At 36.2% G+C, this 27,707-nt stretch overlaps 1 protein-coding gene across 1 annotated transcript in view; it reads right to left on the bottom strand.

Moving 5' to 3' along the window:
- Positions 1-304: 304 nt before the first annotated feature.
- Positions 305-27,707, bottom strand: part of LIPI (lipase I) — a 78,655-nt gene continuing 51,252 nt past the window's right edge. Inside the window, exons 8-10 of the mRNA XM_070367735.1 lie at positions 22,756-22,867; positions 18,045-18,221; positions 305-590 (exon numbers count right to left, since the gene is read on the bottom strand). Of these exons, the coding sequence (XP_070223836.1) occupies positions 503-590; positions 18,045-18,221; positions 22,756-22,867 (377 nt within the window). The 3' untranslated portion in view covers positions 305-502. The remainder of the gene's footprint in view (positions 591-18,044; positions 18,222-22,755; positions 22,868-27,707) is intronic.

Genomic DNA, 27,707 nt, shown 5'->3' with positions numbered 1-27,707 from the left:
GATTATTGTGCTCCATGAAACAAAGCCTTTATTTACAAAGCATTATAAAATGCCAAATGGATCACTAAACAGGTATGTTTGTTTGCGGGATTTACATGAATCCAAGGAACTTCTCAAAATTTACACAGCTTTAAAAAATTCATTTATTTCATTACTGCATTCTGAGTGCAGAACGATACTATTTGGACAGTGTGTTGAAGCAATAAGCTTCTTTTTTTCTAAAGACTTTTTTTGTTAATAATAAGTAAAAAAGGGAAACATTCAAAGAGAAACATTTGATCAAGGTAAACAGAAATAAACAGCTTTAAAATATATTCAGAATGCTTTACCATATGCATCTTAAAATATTCTATATTTTGATTCTTAAAAACTTATACAAGAAGAAGAAATATACAAATTTCAGATTGAACAATGCAGTCTAAATGAAATACTAATTGCATTGTTTCCATTTACAAGTTTTTCAATTCACAACAAGCTGTTACATTTGATGGATGAAGGCATTTTATATTTCATGTGGTTTGCATGTGCTTGGAGTGAGAAATAGTTCCTTGTTTTCTTTAAGTACAAAATTATAGATGCATAGTGGTGGTCTGTGAAGGAGAAAAAGAGAGAAAAAATAACTGTTAGTAAAACAGCAAAGTTTATTTTCTTCTCACAAATATTAGAATATCCTATGCCTATAACTGGCTCAGATGGTAAAGAATCTGCCTGCAATGCATTATTGATCCCTGTGTTCGATCCCTGGGTTGAGAAGATCCCCTGGAGGAGGGCAGGGAAAACCACTCCAGTATTCTTACCTAGAGAATCCCCATGGACAGAGGAGCCTGGCAGGCTACAGTCCATAGGATCACAAAGAGTAGGACATGGACTAAGCATAGCACATGCCTATAACTAACGAGTTCTCTAAAAGCAGGGAGTTGAAAAAAACCTATAGGATCATTTCTGCTCCATCTCATTTGTCTATGTAAAGATGAATAGACATAGTATTTGTGAGAAAGAAAAAATTCTCTGTACTTCAACATCCTCTCTCCTTGCTGCTTCACTGGAATACTTACACTAAATGGGAAATATTTTGGGATACTGAAACAGCTAAAAACTGAACTCAACTCTTAGTGGCTAGGCCACTTCTATCATGATAGCCACCATGGAAGAGTTGGACTGAATTCACAGACAATTTTGCAAAAATGTTTAATCAATTCTCTGTCACCTGCTAAAATGGAAATAATAACATTTAAATCATTCTATGTCTTGGAGAAATTGTGTATTCAGTATTTCAAGATTTCTGAGAATTCAAGTCACAGTAGTGAATCATGTTCAGTATTTTATCTTCTTGTTAATCTCTTGAAACCCTCAAAGTGAAAATGTCCCCATCTTTTAATTATTGAGACATATTGGTAAACACATTTAAAATATTCAACAAGATTGTTATTTTAAATCACTGTAACAGGCTCAAACAAATCTTTTTTTATTTGAAAAGTAATAAAATATTTTATTTTTATCTTTAACTATATTGTGTATCAGCCATATCAAATTTTTTCTTGATAAATGCATTTGAAAATTTAATAGTATAGAAGTGTGAAATATCAGTACTTCAATCTTATTCCATGTCCCTTTGGGTAAATTGTCAGAGACCAGAATGTAACTGAAAAATCAGACATAATCCTTTCTCCATTAACCTGGAACAATACTTTTAACAAACATGTTTTTTAATTTCCATTCAAATCCCAAATCTTTCACATCAAATGTCCATAACTCATGTCCATTTGAGTTGTGAAAATGGCATCATAGGTGGATTTTATTATCATCTCATATTCTGTCATAATTCTAAAATGTTTATCTTTTCATCATCCAATTTTAAATTTACATCAAAATTTTGGGCCCATTTCATTTTTTCATCTTTTTTCTGATTCTTTCACATTTTTCATATTGTTCAGTTCTTCTTCCAATGAACACCCACTGATCTCCATTATTAAGGCCATGACTTGTGATCTATTGTATTGAAAGAGTCTGCCCAACACCACAGTTTCTTTCCCTTAGTGTTCCTCAGTGTATTTATGCCCAACACCTGGGGTTGCTAAAGACTTGGAAAAATCAGCCTTTATTATCAGGTGAAAATGTATTATTGGTTATAATTATAAATCTCTGCTGGTGAAAATGTATGTGGATTCAGACTGTTTGCATTTTAATCAGTGTAACATTGTTCCAAATCTTCTTTTTTTTGACAATTTTATTTTAGATTTTAAAATATTTAACAATATTGTTTGTTAAATTCATCCATTTTAAATCAACTTGGAAAGCATTCCCTGTCTCCATACCATGGTGTGATTGTTTCAATAAAATATGTAACATTTATCATTTTAACTTGGAAAAGTTTAGTTCTTTGGCCATTTATTTTTGATTTCTCCCAAATTTATAATAAAGTGCCTTCATAAGACTTTTGAAGCATTTTGTATATTTTGAGATTATTGTTAATATGAAAGAATCAATATTAAACCATTCTGTATTTATGTTTTCCTCCTTCAGCTTTTCTCAAATTGTCTTTTCAGACTCAGAAATGTAACTGGAAAATAGCATAAGTCCTTACTTGGCACCACACCACCAAACAGTTATTTAAATGAATATTTTTTATTTTTTTTAATTTGCTTGGTGCTAAATTAAAGACTTTCTTTCACATTGTCATTCACTCCAGTATTGATCCTTCCATGTGAGGTTCACCTCAGTTTCAGTTTTTTAGTGAGTTTCTGGTCTTACCAGATCTTTAATCCGATTTGTACTTTAATGTTTTTTTTATTGTTAGAATATGGTCCAAGCATTTCAGACTGTGAATTTTTGTTTCAGCACCACTGGTTAAAGGCTTGTCTTTAATTTTGATATTAGCCCTGAAAATAGGTGGTGTTCATGTGTTTGGCCACTGGTCTTTTTTTTATTCCAATGATATTTTGTTTTTGAGCCAGTACCATACTGTCTTGATAAGCTGTGGGTTTTTGTATATTTTGAGAGAAAGCTTCATTTCAGGTAGGTCACCCATAATCAGGTGTCTTTTTTTCTTCTAATAGTAAAGTTATCTGCAGAACACTTTTTTATTTGTTTTTGCTCAAAGAAATTCAAAGGTCTAGCTCTGTGAAGAATACTTTTGGTGCTAGGATAGGTTTCTGGTCTTGCGCTTGAATCTTAAATCCATTTTGAGTTTATTTTTTATTTCAGTTCTTTCCACAGGTGAAATGAGTATATTTCCCAGCACCACTTGTAGCATATTATTGTATTGTCTTTAATCCATTGTATATTTTTCTTGAATTTGGGTCTTAACCCAGTTCCTTCATTTGAAGATTTTTAGGTCAGATATATTCTTCCAGTTGACCACTGCTATTTTGCCGTTGTCAGTGCTTCTCATCCACTGGCTGAGCAGACTTCTCACATGTAATGCTTTAAGGGATTGAGATGGAATTGTTTCAGAGTTAATATTCATGACCACCAAACAGACCATTTCTGTTTTCACTGGCTTAAAAGTGCTGAATTCTTCTTGGTCTAAACACTGAGCTGATAGTCACTGGTTGTCATATAAAATCCACTTTTCATTGCATGTCAAAATCTGACTAAGAAATGGTTCATTATTGCATAGAAGGGTTTTCACACTTCAAAGGACGATTTTTTCATTGCAAATCAGCAAAAGTTTTATTTCTTCTTTTCCATTTTCTTTCTTCCAAATGGCCATTTCTGCTCCAGTTCTTAAAAAAAAAAAACTGTTATTTGCAGATAGCTTTGGTGAAATGGGTTGTTGAGGGTTGCCACTGGTCTCAGAAGTTAAACCAAATCTTTCTCATCCTCAACCCAGTTGTCCAAAAATGTTGTTTGTTTCTGGTTGGTCAGGTATTTCACCCATCTTCTTGATTTCTTTTCCCAGATCAGGATCTTTTCCAGTGAGTCATCCATTAGGGGTTATTTAAACTTGTATTCTTCCAAAGTTCAGGATTGGCTTTTGCACCATCCTAATAAAGTATCCAGGAGCTTCAGCTTTCAGCCTCAGTCCCTTCCAATGAATATTCAGAGTTGATTTCCTTTAGGATTTCACTGGCTGGATCTCCTTGCAGTCCAAGGGATATATGTGGGTTGAAATATTGTGGTCTCCAGCACTGTTGAAGCAAGAGACAGTGTTTTTAAATAAAGAAAAGAGTCTTTTTCCAACACCACAGTTCAAAAGCATCAATTTGTCATTGCTCAGCTTTCTTTATGGTCCAACTCTCACATCCATACATGACTACTGCAAAAACCATAGCTTTGACTATATGAACCTTTGTCGATGAAGTAATATCTCTGCTTTGTAATATGCTGTCTAGGTTTGTCATAGTTTTTCTTCCAAGATGCAAGCGTCTTTTAATTTCATGGCTGCAGTCAACATCTGCAGTGATTTTGGAGCCCAAGAAAATAAAGTCTGTCACTGTTTCTGTTGTTTCCCCTTCTATTTGCCATGAAGTGATAGGACCTGATGCCATGATCTCAAATTTTTGGATGCTGCCTTTTAAGGCAACTTTTTCACTCTCCTTTTTCACTTTCATCAAGAGGCTCTTTAATTCCTCTTTGCTTTCTGCCACAAGGGTGATATCATCTGCATACCTGAGGTTATTGATATTTCCCCCAGCAATCTTGAAAAAAATATATTCAAACATATCTTTTATTTTAAATATTCCATACCATTTTTTACAAAGGCGGTGCAAAATATATTAGGAAACATCCAGCCTGGCATTTTGCATGATGTATTCTGCATATATGTTAAACAAGCAGAGTGAATATCTCTAAAATTCAAATATAATTAGTTTTTAATTTTTTTATCCAGCAGAAATACAAAAAAATTCTAAAATATTGAAAAATCCAACCTGCCTTGATATCAGTTCAGTTCAGTCACTCAGTCATGTCCAACTCTTTGTGACCCAATGGACTGCAGCACGCCAGATTTCCCTGTCCATCACCAACTCCCTGAGTTTACTCAACTCATGTCCATTGAGTCAGTGATGCCATCTAACCACCTCATCCTGTGTCATCCCCTTCTCTTCCTGCCTTAAATCTTTCCCAGCATCAGGTCTTTTCCAGTGATTGAGTTTTGCACATCAGGTGGCCAAAGTATTGGAGTTTCAGCTTCAACATCAGTCCTTCCAATGAAACATTCAGGTCTGATCTCCTTTAGGATTGACTGGTTGGATCTCCTTGCAGTCCAAGGGACTCAAAAGAGTCTTCTCCAACACCACAGTTCAAAAGCATCAATTCTTTGATGCTCAGCTTTCTTTATAGTCCAACTCTCACATCCATACATGACTACTGGAAAAACCATAGCCTTGACTAGATGGACCTTTGTTGGCAAAGTAATATTTCTGCTTTTTAATATGCTGTCTAGTTTGGTCATAACTTGTCTTCCAAGTAAGCGTTTTTTTATTTCATGGCTGCAGTCACCATCTGCAGTGATTTTAGAGCCCAAGAAAATAAAGTCTGCAACTGTTTCCACTGTTTCCCCATCTATTTGCCATGAAGTGATGGGACTGGATGCCATGATCTTAGTTTTCTGAATGTTGAGATTTAAGCCAACTTTTTTTTCACTTTTATCAAGAGGCTCTTTAGTTCCTCTTCACTTTCTGCCATAAGGGTGGTGTCATCTGCATATCTGAGGTTATTGATATTTCTCCCAGCAGTCTTGATTCCAGCTTGTGCTTCCTCCAGCCCAGCATTTCTCACGATCTACTCCGCATATAAGTTAAATAAGCAGGGTGACAATATACAGCCTTGATGTACTCCTTTCCCTATTTGGAACCAGTCTGTTGTTCCATGTCCAGTTCTAACTGTTGCTTCCTGACCTGCATACAGATTTCTCAATATGCAGATCAGTTGGTCTGGCATTCCCATCTCTTTCAGAATTTTCCACAGATTATTGTGATCCACACAAAGGCTTTGGCATAGTCAATAAAGCAGAAATAGATGTTTTTCTGGAACTCTCTTGCTTTTTTGATGATCCAGTGGATGTTGGCAATTTGATCTCTGGTTCCTCTGACTTTTCTAAAACCAGCTTGGACATCTGGAAGTTCACAGTTCATATACTGCTGAAGCCTGGCTTGGAGAATTTTGAGCATTACTTTGCTAGCATGTGAGATGAGTGCAGTAGTTTAAGCATTCTTTGGCATTGCCTTTCTTAGGGCTTGGGATGAAAACTGACCTTTTTGAGTCCTGTGGCCACTGTTGAGTATTCCAAATTTGCTGGCATATTAAGTGAAGCACTTTCACAGTATCATCTTTTAGGATTTGAAATAGCTCAACTGGAATTCCATCCCTTCCACTAGTTTGTTCGTAGTGATGCTTCCTAAGGCCCACTTGACTTCACATTCCAGGATGACTGGAGTCGGAAATGCAGTATTTGGATGCAATCTCAAAAATGACAGAATGATCTCTGTTCGTTTCTGTGGCAAACCATTCAGTACCATGGTAATCCAAGTCTATACCCCGATGAGTAATGCTGAAGGAGCTGAAGTTGAACAGTTCTATCAAGACCTACAAGATCTTCTAGAACTAACACCCAAAAAAGATGTCCTTTACATTACAGGCAACTGGAATGTAAAAGTAAGAAGTCAAGAAACACCTGGAGTAACAGGCAATTTTGGCCTTGGAGTACAGAATGAAGCAGGGCAAAGGCTAATAGAGTTCTGCCAAGAGAATGCACTGGTCATAGCAAACATTCTCTTCCAACAACACAAGACTCTACACATGGACATCACCAGATGGTCAACAGCAAAATCTGATTATATTCTTTTCATCCTTGACATACTCCTTTACCAATTTGGAAGCAGTCTGTTTTTCCAAATCCAGTTCAAACTCTTGCTTTTTGATTTGCATACAGGTTTCACAGAAGGGTAAGGTGGTCTGGTATTCCCATCTCTTTAAGAATTTTCCAGTTTGTTGTGATCTACACAGTCAAAGGCTTTAGCATAGTCAATGAAGCAGAAGTACATGTTTTTCTAGAATTCTCTTGCTTTTTTTATGATCCAACAGATGGCAATTCCCTGGTGGCTCTGATGGTAAAGGTATTGAAAGAGTTACTATAATTATATTTCATGTGTTCAAATAGGTAAGTAGAGACATGAAACATACTCAAAGATTAAAACGAAACATCCATGGGTGAAAAGTACAATATCTGAGATGAAAAATGCCCTATAATGGTTAAATAGCAGCTTAGACATGGCAGAAGGAAAGAATAATGAACTTGAAGACAAAGCAAGAGAAACATTAAAAATGAAATGCAGGGAGAAAATTAAATTTAAAAATTCACAGAGCATCAGTTAATAGTGGGACACCTTCAAATAACCTAATAAATTCGAAATTAGAGTCCTCAAAGAGATACTAGAGAGTAGGGACACAGCAAGAGATATTTCAAAATAAGTGAAAAGGTTAGATAAAATCTGATGAAATCTACAAACCCATGGATCCAAAAAAAGTCAACAAACACTAATCACAAGAGGTATGTAAAAAATTTCAAAAAGTCACATAAAATTAAACTGCTTAAAATCTGTGATAAGGAGAAAATCTTAAAACCAGTCACAGAAAAGAGTTTTAGTTTGTTCATAGCAACAAAGGAAGGATAGTAATAAATTTCTCATTAAACTCAATGCATGGTTTAGGACAGCACAGTAACATCCCTAAAGTACTGAAAGTAAAAGAACAACTGTCAAACTAGAATTCTATACCCAGAGAAATTCTCTTTAAAAATAAAGACATCATAAAAATGAACAAAAGTTGAAAGCACTCACAACTGTCAGATCTTACAAAAAAATCTTAAAGGAGCTCCTTTTGTCTTAAGGTAAATTGTACCAAATGAAAATATGCATCTAATAAGGGTTAGAAGTACACCAGAAACGGTAAATGTATGGGGAAAATATGTAAGACTTTCTAATTATTCATGTATTTTAATAGAAATATCTCTTTAAAGAAAAGTGATGCACTTTATAGAGATTTTAGCACATGTATAATTAAAATACATGCCAAGAACAGCACAAGAGAGAAATGGAAGTATACTACTGTAAGGTCCTCATGTTATATGTGAAGTGGTAAAATTCACTTGAGGTAGACTGTGATTGCAGGCTTCTCTGGTAGCTCAGACGGTAAAGCATCTGCCTGCAATGCGGGAGACCCGGGTTCCATCACTGGGTCGGGAAGATCCCCTGGAGAAGGAAATGGCACCCCACTCCAGTACTCTTGCCTGGAAAATCCCATGGACAGAAGAGCCTGGTAGGTTACAGTCCATGGGGTCGCAAAGAGTTGGACATGACTGAGCGACTTCACTTTCACTTTAAGACTGTGATAAAATGAAGATTATAATATAACTCCATAGAAACAACTAATAATCAACTTCCGTTGATAAAGAAGCTTAAATGGAATCATAAGCAGGCATGCTAAGTTGCTTCTGTCATGTCTGACTCTGAGTAACCCTGTGGACTATAGTCTGCCAGGCTCCTCTGTCCTTGGGATTCTCCAGGCAAGAATATTATAGTGGGTTGCCATGTCCTCCTCTGGATGGAATCATAGATTCCTCAATTTATCCAAAAGGCAGACAATGAGAAAATGGGAACAAAGAAAAGATGGGACAAACAGAAAATAAAATAGCAAGATGGCAGATTTAAACCCAACTGGAGAAGGCAATGGCACCCCACTCCAGTACTCTTGCCTGGAAAATCCCATGGATGGAGGAGCCTGGTAGGCTGCACTCCATGGGGTGGCTAAGAGTCGGACACGACTGAGCAACTTGACTTTTACTTTTCATTTTCATGCACTGGAGAAGGAAATGGCAACCCACTCCAGTGTTCTTGCCTGGAGAATCCCAGAGACGGGGGAGCCTGGTGGGCTGCCGTCTCTGGAGTCGCACAGAGTCGGACATGACTGAAGCGACTTAGCAGCAGCAGCAGCAATACCTACAATTACATTAAATTTAAAGATGCAGATACCCTCAATTAAATGGCAGAAGTCATCAATATCATTTGTCGTTTGAGAAATACAAGTTAAAAGCATAGTGAACAGAAGTGTTTTTGTTTTCTACACAAGTATTAGAATAGCAAAAACAACAACAAAAAACTGGTGAAGTTGCAGTTTTGGGTGTAAGAGAGCAATGGAACTCTGGTAAGTGCCAGTGGGGATGCAAAATGTACAGTTATTTTGGAAAACAGCCTGGCAGTTGCTTATAAGGTTAAACATACACTCACAATGAAAGTGAAAAGTGAATATGTTAGTCGCTCCGTCATGTCTGGCTCTTTGTTACCTCATGGACTGTAGCCCACCAGGCTTCTTTTCCATGGAATTCTCCAGGTAAGAATACTGGAGTGGGTAGCCATTCCCTTCTCCAGGAGATCTTCCCAACCCGAGGATCAAACCTGGGTCTCCTGCATTGCTGGCAGATTCTTACCATCTGAGCCACCAGGGAAGCCCTGACATTCACAATATGACCTTACAATCTCTAGGAACTTAAGATAAATGAAAACTTAGGTTCACATAAAAAGCTGTAGGTAAATATTTATTTTGGCTTTATCCTGGACAGATATAAAAAATTATGAACAAATTATATTTTTGCTCCAACTAGGATAAAGAATGGAGAAGGCAATGGCACCCCACTCCAGTACTCTTGCCTGGAAAATCCCATGGGCGGAGGAGCCTGGTAGGCTGCCGTCCATGGGGTCGCTAAGAGTCGAACACGACTGAGCGACTTCACTTTGACTTTTCCCTTTCATGCATTGGAGAAGGAAATGGCAACCCACTCCAGTGTTCTTTCCTGGAGAATCCCAGGGACGGGGGAGCCTGGTGGGCTGCCGTCTATGGGGTAGCACAGAGTCGAACACGACTGAAGTGACTTAGCAGCAGCAGGATAAAGGAACTGTGGTATATACATACAATGAAATACTATGTATCAATAACATTCCATTGATATAAGCAACAACATGGGTGAGTTTTAAATGTCTAAAGGTAAGTGAAATAAGTGATATTTAAAAGGCAATATACCACATGATTCCATTTATATAAAGTTCTGGAAAAGGCAAATCTAGGTGCAGAGGTTGCCAGAGAGTAGGTGTGGGTGGTTGGAAATAAAGGGACAGCACAAGGCAGTTTTTGTGATTGATGGAGATGTTCTGTATATTAATTGTGGTGGTGGTTACATGACTCTATGTGCTTACTGACACTCATAGAACTATATGCCGAAAAAAGTACATTTTACTTATTAAGGAAACATTTTTAAAGTAGATTTAATTCAACTTTTCTCAAGAAGTCACCCAGGTACCTCCACTACAAATATTCCTCTCAGTCCCTACGTTTGAATGGCTAGTCTACTGGAAATGCTCAGAAGAACTATATTGTTTGTGTAGTCTCCATCATTGTTTGTTACAGACAGCTAATTATTGACTGAGTTAGATACACAGTTTATTCTGGACCATAAGGCATCACATTTTTATCACTCACACTCCCAATAGTTTGGCAGTGCTAATTCTCATTAATTGCACATTATCTGTATGGACAGATCTAAACAGGAAAAGCAACTAAATGGTTACTGCAATTATCTAGGTAATTTAACTTAAAGCATGAATTTCATTCAAGCATCTGTTAGCATCCACAGCCAACAGGGAATGTTAAGAGTTCTGTTAACCACCCACAAAATGTATTTTAGTTTTTTCCCTGAGTACAAGTAACTGCATCTAAATTTTATAAATTTAACAAATTTTCATAGTCTATCTATTTAGATAGATTTTACATAAAAATTCTGCTTAGATTTTACATAAAAATTAAAATGACACACATGCTTATTTTTTTCCTCTGTGGCATATCCTAATGACTTTCTGTTTAGAATTTACATAAAACTTAAAACGACACTATTTAGAGTGTGGATTTTAGATTTTACATAAAAATTAAAATTATTTATATTTTACATAAAAATTAAATTTTTATGTAAAAAAATAGATTAGATCTTTCCATGAAAATTAAAATGACACATATGCTTATTTTTTCCTCTATGGCATATCCTAATGACTTTACCCTATTTCTACTTAACCAGCAATGGAGTTGTATCTAACACTTGTCTATGTAAAACACGATTAAGAAGACAGTGAATCAAATAATTAAATTCATGATTCCACTGTAGCATGTGTGATTATATGTAAACATGACAAAATATTAACGGTGTTATCTCTTAGTTACAGGACTACATGTGAATTAATTTCCCAAATGCCCCACAATGAGAATAACTGACTATATTAATTAGTGAAAAACTTTATTCCTATAAAAATAGCAGCAACTAAAAATAAAGGAAACAACAAATGAATAAAACCAAGAAAAGTCTGGCTTCCTGTCATGACGAAGGCAATTCTCAGCTAAGAGACCTTAGACATGTTATTTTAAACCTCTGAGTTTCTCTTTCTTTACTAACAAAACAAAGAAAATACTTAACTCCTAGAGTTGTTGCAAAGATTGTAAAAATAGCATTTGAGATGTAGTAGATGCTAAATAAATTTAAAGAAGACTGAACGCTGAAGAATTAATGCTTTGAAGTATGGTGTTGGAGAAGACTCTTGAGAGTCTGTGGACTGCAAGGAGATCCAACCAGTCCATCCTAAAGGAAATCAACTCTGAATATTCCTTAGAAGGACTGATGCTGAAGCTGAAGCTCTCATTCTTTGGCCACCTGAAGGGAAGAGCTGACTCACTGACCCTGATGCTGGGAAAGACTGAAGGCTGGAGGAGAAGGGGACAACAGAGGCAAGATGGTTGGATGGCATCACTGACTCAATGGACATGAGTTTGAGCAAGCTCTGGGAGATGATGAAAGACAGGGAAGCCTGGCATGCTGCAGTCCATGGGGTCACAAGGACTGAGAGACTGAACAACAACCAAAAATAAATTTAACCACTATTATACTAAGAATTTCTTATAAACTTCTTATAAGAAGTTCACTAATAGTAAAACAAGCCAAACTTCTCTGGTATTCCCTTTAATGCCTAAATCTTGAATTAAGTCATCAATCCTTTACATACAATAATTTTTCCTTAAATCATATACATCATCCAAAAAATACACCTTGGTGAAAAAAATTAAAAATCTTCCTTAGTTCAGTTCAGTTGCTCAGTCATGTCCGACTCTTTTCGACTCCATGGACTGCAGCACACCAGGCATCCCTGTCCATCACCAACTCCCGGAGCTTGCTGAAAGTCATGTCCATCAAGTTGGTGATGCCATCCAACCATCTTGTCCTCTGTTGTCTCCTTCTCCCCCTGAATTCAGTCTTTCCCAGCATCAGGGTCTCCAAGGACTCAGTTTTTCGCATCAGGTGGCCAAAATATTGGAGTTTCAGCTTCAGCATCAGTCCTTCCAATGAATATTCAGGACTAATTTCCTTTAGGATTGACTGATTTGATCTCTTTGCAGTTCAAGGGACTGTCAAGTGTCTTGTCCAACACTTTTTAAAATATTCATTCCCTAAAAGAGAAGCTTGAATTGAATTTAGGGCAAATAACTCACAAGATAAATTCCATTTTATCAGCTAAATTTGCAACCAATGCAGATTTCTTTTTCTGAAGTTCTTAACTCTGCTCAGAGTCTTCCTATATCCCCAACAACTCTGATGGATGAGGATTATTCTGATCACTAAATTAAAAGAGTGAGAAGTGTGGTAGAAGTGAATATAGTGTTTGGATAAGAAGTTTACAAATTAGCAATGAATGAAACTTTTACAAGAAGGTAGAGGTGTTTATCGGAGAAGGCAATGGCACCCCACTCCAGTACTCTTGCCTGGAAAATCCCATGGACAGAGGAGCCTGGTGCTGCAGTCCCTGGGGTCCCTGGGAGTCGAACACAATTGAGCGGCTTAGCTTTCCCTTTTCACTTTCATCGTTGGAGAAGGAAATGGCACACTCCAATGTTCTTGCCTGGAGAATCCCAGGGACAGGGGAGCCTGGTGGGCTGCCGTTTATGGGGTCGCACAGAGTCAGACATGACTGAAGTGACTTAGCAGAGGTGTTTATGAGGTTGCAGAATGAGACATAGCTTCACAGAATTTGGGGGAACAAAGCATTTTATTGATGAATTATTTTGGCAAAACAGACCAATATTTTTCATATAATTATTGACTTGTCCAGTCTGTTGCTTGAAAAATATGTGTATAGATAAAATGAGTATAAGAAAAGTTAAATTGGGGACCAACAAGATAAGGGAATGAAAATGAAAAGAAAGGACTGCTATAAATTGAGCATCTGTGCATGAATGCTAAGTCACTTCGGTTGTGTCCGACTCTTTGCAACCCTATGGATGTAGCCCACAGGGCTCCTCTGTCCACGGGATTCTCCAGGCAAGAATACTGAATTCCCCATGCCTTCTTACAGGGCTCTTCCCAACCCAGGGATCGAACCTGCATCTCTCCTGCATTGCCAGGCGGATTCTTTACCACTAGCACCACCCGGGAAGCCCCTAGTCGAGCATCTGCTAGGAGTCAAATATATATTTTACAAATGACGCTGAAAAGCTATGGAACATATTACAAGGCAAAAATATAAAGAAAAGCAACTATTTTATGAATGAGGATTGATTGTAAAATACATTTATATTTAGTTACTATTTTATTTATATATTTATATAATGTACTTTTAATCAAATTTTGTTAAGATGTGTATTGATTATTTGGTATTTATATAATTGCATCTTACAGCATTGCATTCTTAGTTGCTCAGTTGTGTCTGACTCTTTGCTACCCTTTGGATTATAGTCCACTAGGCTCCTCTGTCCATGGGATTTTTCAAGCAAGAATACTGCAGTGGGTTGCCATTCCCTCTTCCAGGGGATCTTCCTGACTCAGGGACTGAACCTGTGTCACCCAGGTTTCCTATACTGCAAGTGGATTCTTTACCTACTGAGCCATTGGGTAAGCATAGTTATTGAAAATATATGTGCTGTAGTTTTTAGAATTTTAACCTGAAACTTCCTGCTTACATTGTCCAATTATACAATTATCAGGTAAAATTATGTGATAATTTTAGACAATTTAAAAATATAATCACTTATCCTAATTATCAAACTTTTTCAAAAATCGTACACAACTGCAACAAAACTTTAACCTAAAACAATTTTAGACGTAGAAAATAATATCTTGTCCCTTAATATGGTAATTAAAATACTGGATTTCTAAAAACATTTAGGTATAATAACCTTCATGTTCAATACTCTAATGGTATGTAAAAAAAGTCATATCCAGTCATCCTGCTGCTGCTGCTGCTGCTAAGTCGCATCAGTCATGTCCAACTCTGTGCGACCCCATGGACTGCAGCCCACCAGGCTCCCCCGTCCCTGGGATTCTCCAGGCAAGAACACTGGAGTGGGTTGCCATTGCCTTCTCCTAGCCATCCTAAAACCACATAATTCATATATGAGGCACAGCTTACGTTGCGTATATAAACAGAAACACACAGTGACTGTTCACACTGTTGACATTGTTTATAGAGTTCTTAATCTGTATCACCTGTCGACATTACACTGACCTAGAACATCATTTGAGGATCCAGAAGAAAATGGGGTGTGGATAGTGAAGACGGTGGACAAGTCTCAGAATGAATGAACAAACTTTGTTAAAAATGTAAAATAGTTTTGCCAAAATCGCTTCCTTTAAACACCCTTCAGAATTCTAGAGTTTCAATTCCCACATTCTCCCAGGGTACCTTGGACTTTTAATTGGGAAGTTTAAAAGACAAAATGAAGCATTAATGACTTCAGCACAAATAGCATAACTGTGAATTGGTTTTCTGTGGTTACTCTCTAAAGATAGTTTTTGGATCTTCTTAGCCAAATACTGAACCTCATTAAATCTAAGCTTCATTTATAATGTTTTCAATATTATAAATTCAATATTTTTATATTTTTCAAAAGAACCTTGAAAATATTTAATGAAACCAATACTGAATTAACAAGAGAAGTTATCCTAAAGTAAGTAAAACATAGAGGCCAAAGCTACAAAATTAGAGATTTAAATGTTTAATTAATTTGAAAAAAGAAAAATGTCTAAATTTGTATATAAACCCTCTGTGTCACTGGAGTAAATTATTTGAGGAGTTACTTCAATGTTTATTCTTACCTGTCTTATCAGTCAAAATATTAAATTATAGCCATGCAGGAACATAAACATACCTATTTAAGAAACCTAACCCCCAACTGTTTGAAGTACCCAGATCTTAAATGATCTTAATTTGCATTCTCTAGCTTAACTATTCATTTATTGCTTTCATTCACAAGTTAACTGTGTCAGCCAGTCAAATAATGGTTTATAGTAAAATCAATATTTAACTTTAGTAGGATATATTGGGCTTCCCTCGTGGCTCAGATGATAAAGAACCTGCCTGCAATACAGGAGACCTCAGTTTGATCCCTGGGTTGGGAAGATCCCTGGAGAAAGGAATGGTAACCCACTACAGTATTCTTGCCTGGAAAATCCAATGGACAGAGGAGCCTGGTGGGCTATAGTCCATGAGGTTGCAGAGTCAGACACGGCTAAGTGACTAACACACACACAGGATATATTACAAGGAGGACAATCTATGTTTAATTAATGTTTTGCCTGATATCAAAATATTTTCAGTCTCTCTGTAGTGGCCTGTGATTTTTGTCACCAACCATCTATCCCTTTCATGTAATAATACCCTCATCTTTCTTTACTCTACCCTCAGTCTATAAACTTTGGATAAATTTGATCCCATCTTGTCTCAAAGTTAAGCATAAATCAATGAAGAAACTTATTTCCCTGGACAATCAGAAGAATCGAATTCCCTGAACACAGTGTGAGGTTCAGAGATATGAATTTGCCCAATGAAAACCAGTGAGATGCAGTGGGATCTTTAAATTTTATTTCATTTCCTGTGGGAGTTGAACTTGGAATCAAGTAGGTATGGGCAACTGACTTAATACCATGAAGACTGAGAATGAAGCAATGTTAATGCTTGAGCCAAGAGATACCACGCAAAAATCCTTCATGCTTTGAATGCAGCCAAGCCAGAAGCCACATCTTCCATGGAATTTCAATTACAACTGGCTACATAGCCCGCTGGGCTTCCCAGGTAGCCCCAGTGATAAAGAACTCATCTGCCAATGCAGGAGACAAAAGAGATGCAGGTTTGATCCGTGGGTCAGGAAGATTCCCTGGAGAAGAAAACTGCAACACACTCCAGTGTTCTTGCCTAGAGAATCCCATGAACAGAGGAGCCTAGCTGGCTACAGTCCACTGGGTCACAGAATCAGACATGACTGAAGCAACTTAGCATGCACATATCTCCTTTATCTTTAGGAATTTGTGGTTGGATTTTCTGTCTTTTGTAAGTTTTTTCTTTTTATTTTCTTTTCTTGAACCTCACCCCCTGCAGTGGAAGTGCAGTCTTTTTTTTTTTAAAAATCGTATTTACTAATGTCTGTGCTGGGTCTTTGTTGCTGCACATGATTTTCTCTAGTTGTGGCGAACAAGGGCTACTCTCTAGTTGCCCTATGCAGGCTTTTCATTGCAGTGGCATCTCTTGTTGCAGAGCATGGATTCTAGGGCTTCAGTAGTTGCATGGGCTCAGTAGTTGTGGCTCCTAAGCTCTAGGGCACAGGCTCAGTATTTGTGGCATACAGACTTAGTTGCTCCAGGCATGTGGAATCCCATGGGATCAGGGATCAGGGATCAGGGATTGAACCTATGTCTCCTGCACTGGTAGGCAGATTCTTTACTACCAAGCTACCAGGAAAGCCCTGTAAGAGGTTTTTGTTTGCTTGTTTTTGCCTGCTGTAAACCTTGTGACTATTATAAACACTATTGTGCACTTAAAACTTTGCCAAGAAAGTAGATCTCACTTTAAGTTTTCTTACCACGATGACAACAATGAATAAGTTAGTTAGACAAAGGGGGCAGAGGGAGGGAGCTGGCCTCTTGCTTTACATTTGAAGAGTGGGAGATCCTTAATGATCAAGTTATTTGGTGAAATCTGTACAGTGGGGGTGTATTGATACCATTTAAGTGCCAGAAACAGAGCATGTAAAATTACAACAACCACACTTCTTTATTTATATTTACCATCCTGAGGCTCAGAGAGGTATTAATGGAGGAGACCAGGGGAATATGATGGTGCAATAAACTTGACCTCTCTAGGATCTATTTTTTGAGCACTACAAATATAGTTCCTACTCTTATATTTAGTATAGACTTTACATAGTTAAAATAATAGATATAGAGATCAGTTGAAGGTTAAAAATCTTGCAGCTCTAGTCCTTTATATATGACTGCCCTCCCCGCCACCAAAGTTTCTTTCTGTCTCTGATATACTTGTCGGGCAATGGTGTTGCTAATATTCCTAACTGATGATGCCCATATATTTGATATTTTTGTAAGTATTTTAGTCAATGGCAAAAGTAAAATTACCCTTTGACTTTTTTCCATTACAATAACTTTTCATTCATTAACTTTTGAATGACTAAATATTCTCATGCCAAAAGCTTACAAAATAATTTATAAATTATTTCAAAGAATTTTCCAGCCCCTCTCTGTGAATATATACCTCATCTAAATGAATATTCTTACCACTTACCATTTTTATTCTCCAAAATTTCTTATTTACTATGTTCAACATTCACAAAAAGGTAATTGGGAAATCAAGTATATAAATACAAGAACATAAAGAGGAATAAAGATAAAGCGTTGCAGTCAACAAAGGAAGAGACATTTTTAGCAATCCAGAACGCTATTGAAATAACTGTTAAAATTCTAAGGCAGACATTTATTTAATTTTTTCATGTTTACTGTATCTCATGAAGTAATTATATATCTTTTTTCTCTGCTTGGGTAATATGATTCCAAAATAAATCTCATTTAAGCCAAAAAATTTTATATACCTTTTAGATTGTCTACTGTTTTTATAAATATAATCTAAAATATACAATAAACATTTGAGTACATGAATTTTTAAACCACTCCTTAGCAAAGGAATATTTTCAAGTTAAAAGATACCATTGGAATTAGAATTTAGTTTTCTTACCTTTCTGGATATGTAAGTGATTTTAGCTTGAGAAGCTGAATAGTGTATTTGCACATGGAACATTGTTGATTTGAGCTTTGAAAATATGCCAAACCGATGCTTGAAATATTTGCAACATCATTTAAAAATTGACCAAGAATCTTGAATTCTTGAAGTTTATAAAATATTTTGTGCCTCCTAAATATAAAATTTGACATCTCATCATATTAGTAATTTGAAATGTAATACAACTTTAAAATCAATATAACCGTATCAACGTTAGGTAGAAATATCAATCTTACAGTGAAAAGGCCAAACAATAAAATATGTGACATTTATTAAAATAGTATAAACTAATTAAAAACAAGATAAAGTAAAAAGATATGTAACTCCCACACTCAAATATTTGGGGAAAATATTTTGGAGAAAAATTGGGACATCTTGTCTTTCCACCTCAGTGTCTAGATTCTACACTTGTCTAAGATTAGAGAATCCATATTTTGCTACTTTTTATAAGCCCCTGAACAGCTATCACCATTCTGTGAATAGACTGGACCCACAAATAATAATCCTTTCCTGTTCTGTGCCACTTTATCATATCATGGGTCTGCCTGCCTCTAAAGGAAAGAAAAAGGGAGGAGGAGGAAAAATAAGAAGAAAGAGGAGAAGGAAAGAAAGGGAAGGAGGAGGGGAGAGAAGATGGGTGGGAGATGAAGGAAGAAGGAAGGAATGAAGGAAGAAGAGAAGAGAAGGAAAAGGAGGGGAAGGGAAGGGAAAGGAAAAGTAGAGGACAAGAAATTTTTTAAAAAATGTGTTAAATAATTTCTTTGTTTGAGGCACCTGTCACACACAGAATGGCTGAAAAGCAACCTGCGGAACACCCAGCACTTGTGCCATCTTATATTTGGCCTGTTCCCTTCTCCTTTGGATTCTCCAAAGCATCTAGACCCCAAAGAGGTTGTTATCACTCCCCTCAAAACCCATCCCTGTCAGAGTGACTACCTCCTCTTTCACAGAACATAATGTCATTGGTCACATCTCTAACTTCTGTCCAAGAACTTATCTAGATTTCTCAGAGATACTTCAAAGTCAGCGTATCCAGATGGAAACATTGTTGTCTTCCCCACAAAACTCATATCTACTCCATTCATTCCAAATACCGACTGTTTGCTCCTGATCACCATGTCTCTACCTCCAGATGAGCCCTGTCTAATGAGACCCAGACAACTGTTATTCACCATGTCTACTTGGATATCTCAAGAATGCCTAAAGCTCAGTAAGTTCAAATTTAATGACATGTTCCCCAACACTCACCTCTCACCAAAAGCCCTGTAGCTCAGAAACTTCCTTATAATTTTACATGGAATCACAATGCACTGTCCAAACCAGACAACTAGACTTCACCCTTCAGATCATCCTCTCTTTCAACTCCTACATCTAATCTATGCTATGTGCCTACACTCTTTGGGATATCTTGAATCTTCTTTGCATCCATCCTCATCCTCATTTTTTCATTCCACTGAAAACACCTTATCTCAGGGCACCATTGTTCTGTGCCTTTATTCTTACTCTCCAATCCACTCTGGTCAAACTGTTTTTCCAAAACAAAACCCCAGTCCTGGCTCTATCCAGACTGCCCCAAAGCAAATACTTTGTTGGTTTTCACTTGCTCAGTGACTAAAATAAAAACCCTTGAACATGTCCTACAAATTCTAATTCCTACAAAATCTAGGTGCTTTCTACCTGTCTCATCATTCTCTTCCTTCCCCTGACTCTGTTCTCAGACATATTAAAGTTCCTTCAGCTCCTGAAATGGACTACACTTCCTCCTGCTTCAGGAGTTTTGCCTTTGTTGGCCCCTCTACCTGGAATCAGCAGAGCAGATTAACTTCTGCTCCTCAGTTTTGTCTCAACAAATATAAAAAGTCCTTAGAAAAAGCTTTAGTGACTCCACTATTTTATGTTCCCATATGTTCTATGGTTTGCCTCTAGACATTTTTCACAGACAGGTCTTATTTACATAATTTTATCACTACTCATTTATTTTATATCCTTTATTAGACTATACATTTAATGAGGGTAGTATCATGTTTTTCTCATCCTAGTATATTCAGCTCCTAGTACAGTGCCTAGCTCAATATGGTGGTGGTGGTTTAGTCACTAAGTCATGTCTAATTCTTGTGACCCCATGGACTGTAGCCACCAGGCTCCTCGGTCCATGGGATTCTCCAGGGAAGAATACTGGTGTGCATTGCCCTTTCCTTCTCCAGAGCTCAATATAGATATTAAAAGTTGCTTGGGGAAAAAAAAGTTGCTTGGAAACAGAAATAGCGAATATCATTATTTTATTTGTATTATGCACAGGAAGTTCCCCACATACAAATCTTCAAGTTGTGAAGTTTCAAAGATGTGAACATGTGTTCTCATGTCCAGTCACATGTTAGTCCTTGTGTCTGGTGTACACTACGACATGCATTAATCTTCTACAAGTAGCTGCGCACAGTAAAGTACACAAAAGCACTGTGTAGAGTACAGTAGCACGGCTTCGCTATCTCAAGCAGGATGTCCGAAAGCAAGTGGACAAGCAGCAGAGACATAGCTGGTACTACGGTACTTTTCAAAGTACCGTACTGTAAGATTGAAAATGTCTTCTTTATTTTTTTTGTCTGTTTGCGTTTTATGTATTATTTGTGTTAAAAGTATTATAAACCTTACAGTACAGTCCTAGGTAGCCAATTCCAATTGTGTTAGTTGGGTACTTAGGCTAACTTTGTTGGACTTATGAACACACTCTCAGAACTCATCCGTACATAGGGAACTTACTGTGTTTGTAAACTCTATCTGCTCACTAGACTAAAAGTATGAAGGAACAGAAATCTAATTTTCCCTAAATTTGTCCTTAATTTCTAGTACAGTTCAAGACATGTTATTGAATGGTTAAATTGGTTCCTCTCTTTGTATCTCCTAGCTCAGTGAATAACACCATAATTCAAATAGGCACCAAATTTAAAGCTCAAAGTCACTCCTAGTCACTTTTCCCTTCACTTTCACATTTAATTAATCACAAAAACAAATCTATTCTAAATCCTAAAATCCCACTTCCACTGACTTGATGCAAGCCCCCATTATCTTTCATATAAATTATCATGATAGCCACCACTGCACCTGTTTCACACTAATCTCCCCATTACTCATCATGTGAGGAGTCATTCTATCCTGAATACACAATATTGACACTCGGTTTTAAATCCTATATTGGCATATCAATATATTTGGCATCATATTACAATGTGTAAGTGATTTTTAGTGACATAGTACAAAAAAAACACAAAACGCTATAGCATTCAGTATAAACATCAGAAAGCAGAACACATTTGCAAAAATATCCTAATTTTGCTAAGTGAAAAAATAACACATGCGTGCACAGGGGCATGTATAAGAGAAAGAAAGAGGAGGAAGAGGAAGAGGTGGGGGTGGAAGGGAAGGAGAAATAGGAGGAGGAGGAGGAGAAGGAGAAAGAGGGATGGTTATAAACTAACGTAAATGGGAATATCCCTGCATGATGTAATTATAGATTATTCTCACTTTCTACTGTATAGCACATTTTCTCCAGCAAGAAAATAGTCCTATTTTAATTTTGAAAAGGGAAATAAAAGATCACTTAGAAGTCTCTCACTCCCATGGCATCTAAAACAGTTAATATCCCAAAGCATGACTAAATTCATTAGCAAAGAATTATTAATAGAAAAACATGAAGGCCATCGGCCAGACTTAGATGGACAGATTTACCTTGTATATGGGTTTCATATTTTTACATTTTTCATGAAAAATGTACTCATCAGGTATTTGAATAAAATGCATCAGTATTTAAAATAGTATTCTGCACAGAACATGATTCTTTGAAATCAAGACTCATAATTTGTTTGCCTTCTGAACAAGCTTGAAACAACTGCTCTAGGACCACAGTCTGTGTGCTATTACTGAACTCAGCCACTTTCTATCTCCATGCCTTTGAAAGCACCCTCATCCATTCCCTGATGATAATACCATCCTTTTGAACATTTCCTTTCTTCTCTTTCTGGAGTCCCATAGTTCATGAGTGTTTTGTTTCTCTAAGACTTATTACTCAAACGTGTAATTATGCATTAGTCTCCTCCAGTACTCTGTGACCTCCTCGAGAATGGTAACATTGCTATTTTAGTTTGGATCCCCATTATTTAGTGAAACACCTGAATACATTTGGTTGTGCTAAATAACACTTGAATAAGTAAATTTAAAAGCTAACAAAGCATGTGTCTGATAAGAATAAGTAATGAATCACAAATATATGTGTGCATGGGTATATACATTTATACACAATTTTAAGCAGTTTAAAGTAATAAACTATTGGGTTGGTCAAAAAAGTTCATTTGGGTTTTTCCACAAGATGTTACAGAAAAATGTGGAAGAACTTTTTTGGCCAAATCAATATTATGGAATAATATCAACAGTTATTATAACAAATCCTAGGAGTGCTCAAAATTAGGTGGAAAGTTTTTTTCTTTTAACTCTTGCAGTAGCTAGATGTATAACATCAACAAATTATTTAGTTATATGACAATCAGAGATCCATTTAATATTTAACAATTTAAGACTCACTGCATAGAAAATTTATACTGTTTGGATTATCTTGAAAAGTGGATGCTTGAGAAAATATATCTTACGAAAGAAAGAGACACTAAATTATACTTACTCATAGAGCCTTGGCTCTTCAACGATTCCAAGTTGGTTTAATAATTTAAATGTAACATAGCCATCCTTCATATTTTTATCCAGAACAATTATACTGAGAACAAAATAATAGGCTACAAAACAAAAATGTGGAATGCAATTCATGTTATTTTTAAACTTTATTTTGGTGCAAATATGCATGTAAATATATATTTATGTAATCTAGGCACATACTATATCTGCAAATAATATTGAGAGGCACTCATTTGGTACACAGGTAATAGATTTTCCCTTTTGTTAAATTTTCACTAGTCTTGAAAAAATGAAAGCTTGCCAGTCAGTCATGAGTATGCTGAAAAGTTGGTCAAATAATTAGTAAATACTAACTGGTCTCAAAACCAAAAAATAGCAGAATTTAGGTTAATTAATTTTTCTCCATCAGTACATCTAAGGTAAATATTATAAGGTTCCTTAATTATATGATTAATAGTCCTACCTATATTTGCTTGACAAATATAATTCCCAATTTCACTGGCTATTTAGGAATGACAGTTATTTAGTCACTAAGTCATGTCCAGTTCTTTTGTGACTCCATGGACCATGGCCTGCCAGGCTCCTCTGTCCATGGGATTTTCCAAGCAAGAAGACTGGAGTGGGTTGCCATTTCATTCTCCAGGGAATCTTCCCAAGCCAGGGATGGAACCCTCATCTCCTGCACTGACAGATGGATTCTTTACCACTGAGCCACCAGGGAAGCCAGACAATAAAATTAGACAATCCTATATAGAGTGAGATCATAGTATCTCTTTTTCAAAATGTCATTACAAAAATTGATATAACTTTCAGAGGAAAAGATACTGAACTCATCCCTTTACCCATTATTGCCTGGGCTACACAGAAATTTCCTACTCTCTGTGAATATTCCCAAGTATTATGCAAAACTCTTGGAAGACAATGTATAGAAACAGAATGTGGAATAGATGAACTTTTATTCTGAGATACACATGTAGAAAAATTGAGCATGTTAGCTGTTAAATGTTTCTGTTAAACAGCTAAGAGTACTTAGATCCTTAGGACACCTCAAAGTAACTGGCCCTTATCAATTGATAGCACAAAAGACATAAAGGAACACTTTTTACTTTGCAGTGACTACCCAGCATTAGATAAAATATCTTCGTCCCCTCACCCAAAAAAGTGGGTGCTCATATTGCTCAGATGATTTCTGGAAGTATGATATATTGAGATGTTACATAATTACCCTGACTCCTGGTATAACTACATAGAAATTCTGGGTTAAAATTCATAAATTAGGTATATAACCAAGCACAGATGAAGAAAGACCAAATACTAGGAGGCAGCAATGAAGAGAAATTAAAGGCAAGTCTTAAGAACTGAAGCCCTGGGTCTCTAAAGGACATGAGAACTGGTTGTAGCATGCAGACAGAGACTGAAGTGTCAACTTCCATGCAGCACTGAGTGATGGAGCCAAAATGAAAAACCCTGCACAGAGTCAGGGACCTTAGCGCTCTGCTTTGTCATTGAAAGAGAAACTTGGAAAATTCTTCCTAGTGGTTGTGTATTAGTCTTAAGTGGAAAAAAAAAAAAAAATTCCCTGAGACTAAAATAAACTCCAGGTAACACAGAATTTAAATTTACAAGTCCCTATTGGTTAAGGACCTCCATAAATTTACATGAAATATCCTCCAGGGTTATGGTACATAAATTCTGGAAAAAACAAAATCCACCTTGTTCTGAAGGGAGAATTTTGAAGAGCAGAGTGACGACAGTTTTCTATGATAAAATGTGGCATGAATATTTATTTTGAAATAACAAACATTTTTAATTTAACTTTAATAGAGACTTGGATTGAACATTGAGACTAGAAAATGATAACAATAAATCATGACTAAATTATTAGATGAATAAATAAATATATATACACATATATGTTTAACCAGAAGAAAACAATAGATTATTTAAATTAACAGATTAATAAATAAATGCATATATACATATATAAGTTTAACAAGAATAAAACTATAGATTATCTCCATTAGATTACTAATAAATGAAAATATAAATTTATATTAAAACAAGAGAATTAATATCTTTTAAGTACTCAATGAAAATGACTCTCAGTGTAGAATTCTATTCTGGAGTAAAATTGCACTCCAGAGTAAGAAAACGATAAGGATATTTTCAGGGAAACAAACTGAGAGACATTACTTAGTGAAAAGTTATTAAGGATCTATTTTAGCAAGATAAAGATTAAGTCCAAAAGGAAGGAGATGAGGAGGGAAAAAAGGACAAGTTAAAATGTAGAAAACTGAAACTGGTAAATATAAGTGAGCATCTGATTAATGATAATATTCATAATAATTATTCATTGTTAAATAAGTGAAAATAATACAGAATATAATATTAAAGATAGAAAAAAAGGCACAAGATTTAAAGGCTCTATGAAATAAATTGTTGTTGTGTCAGAATCTGATAAATGTCTGTGAGGCAAAAAATGATGCATTTCTAATTATGAAGCAAAAAAAAAAGCAAGTCACCAGGAAAATATGAAAATCCTGAAACTATATAGCTAAAACTCACAGCTTCAGAATACATAAAGCTAAAACCTAAACAATATAACTCCTGCTAAAATAAAAGATTTAAACAGCATTTGAATTGTCACATAGAGAAAATGTCCAAGATGTGACTGAAAATTATCTGTTATACCAAGAACAAAGAAAATCACAACTCTGGTGAGAAAAGACAATCAACTAATGCCAGCACTGAGATGAATTAGATGCTGGGAAAATCCGACAAGGATTTTAAAGGAACCATCATAAAAATGCTTCAGAGTCAGAGGCTGTTGAAAAAAGATGAAGAAGTAGAAAAGTCTCAGCCAAGAAATAGACACTATAAAAGGAAATAAAGTAGACCTTACATAAATGACAACTACCATAATGGACACAGAACTTATGGGATAGTCTCAGTAGTAGAGTGGAAATAATAGAGGACAGAAACCAGTGAACTGGATGACAGATCAATCTGCCACTCAATCTGAAAACAGAGAAAAAACAGACAGAAAAAAAATGGACAGAACCCCAGGGACCTGTCAGACTATAGCAAAAAAAAATTATAATCGAGCTTCAGAACACTAAAAGAAAAATATCCTGAAAGCGGCCAAAGAGAAATGATGTGTTAGCTACAGGAGAACAACCAATTGAGTTACAATGAATCTGAAACCACAGAGGCCAAAAGGAAGTAAGTGATAACAACACTTTTTAAGTGCGAAAAGAAAGAACTCAACTCTATTTCTTATACACAGAAAAACTATACTTTGAGAATAACGGAGGAATAGAGACATTTTCAAAGAAAACAAAGAATTTCTCTTTAGCAGACTCATTCTTACATGTTGTAAGAAGGAACACAGAGGAATTGATGAAGTAAATAATTCTGGAGTATTCAGAAATAAAATGGAGAAGACAGTGGCACCCCACTCCAGTACTCTTGCCTGGAAAATCCCATGGATGGAGGAGTCTGGTGGGCTGCAGTCCATGGGGTCGCTAAAAGTTGGATACGACTGGTCAACTTCACTTTCACTTTTCACTTTCCTGCATTGGAGAAGGAAATGGCAACCCACTCCAGTGTTCTTGCCTGGAAAATCCCAGGGATGGGAGAGCCTGGTGGCTGCCGTCTATGGGGTTGCACAGAGTTGGACACGACTGAAGCGATGCAGCAGCAGCAGAATAAAAAGGGGAAATGGGAAAAGAAAAAAATATGGCTACACACAATAAAGTGGGCTTCCCTGTTGGCTCAGACGGTAAAGAATCTGCGTGCAATGAGGGAGGCCTGGGTTCGATCCCTGGATTGGGAAGATCCCCTGAAGAAGGGAATGGCAGCCCACTTATTCTTGCCTGGAGAATTCCATGAACAGAGGAGCCTGGCAGGCTACAGACCATGGGGTCACAGAGAACTGAGTGACTAACACTTTCACAATAAATTATCCTTACCCTTGTGAATTGATAAATCATATTTGATAATTGAAATAAAATTATCACATAATCTGATATTTGAGACAGTAATATTAAAAAGTGGAGAACGTAAAGTAACCTAAATGGAAGTGAAGTTCTCACATTTCACTTGAAGTGGTAAATACTGATACCAGTAGACTGTGAAAACTCACATGTGTATATTTAACTGTAGCAGACCTCCCCAAATATGTCCATGTCCTAATCTCCGGAACTTGTGAATATGTTACCTGAAATGGCAAAGAATAATTAAGAATTCAAATGTAATTAAGGTTGCTAATAAGCTGCCCTTAGAAGAGAGAGGTTGTCTTGAATTACTCACGTGGGCATAATACAGTTCCAAAGATTGTAATCACAAAGCCGTAAAGGTGAAAGAGGAGGACGGAAGAAGAGAATCAGAAAAAAAGTTGCAATGCAGAAGGAGGTCAAAGTGATTGTTTCTTCTTTATTCTTTGTAATAATTATTTTAGATATTCTAAGATATGTGCTTTTCAATATAAATTTGAAACAAGATTGTGTATGTTTAAAGGAACACATATAATTATAAAACTGTTAGAAAAAAATTTGAATGGAAATCTTCAGGACTGAGGGCTCATCAAAGAGTTCTTAGATATCAAAAGAATGTTCCTTGAAAAGAAAAAGCGATAAATTAGACTTCATCAAAAGTAAACCCTTTTGCCCTTGTGAAAGCCCTTGTGAGGAAGACGAAAAGACTCAAGTTTCAAACTAGGAAAAAATATTTGCAGACCAAATCTTCAACAAGGAAAGAAGGACTACCAATAAAAATATATGAAGAACCCTCAAAAGCCAATAGTTTAAAAAATCCAATTGGAAAATGAGCAAAAGACACAAACACACAGTTCACCATACAGAGAAGATATGCAAACTCATAAGCCATTAGGGTGACAAAAATTAAAACCTTAACAAGATATCATTATATACTATCAGGAAG

Source organism: Bos mutus, chromosome 1 (genome assembly GCF_027580195.1).
Source record: "Bos mutus isolate GX-2022 chromosome 1, NWIPB_WYAK_1.1, whole genome shotgun sequence".
NCBI lineage: Eukaryota > Metazoa > Chordata > Mammalia > Artiodactyla > Bovidae > Bos > Bos mutus.
This window is presented reverse-complemented; position numbering and strand designations above follow the sequence as displayed.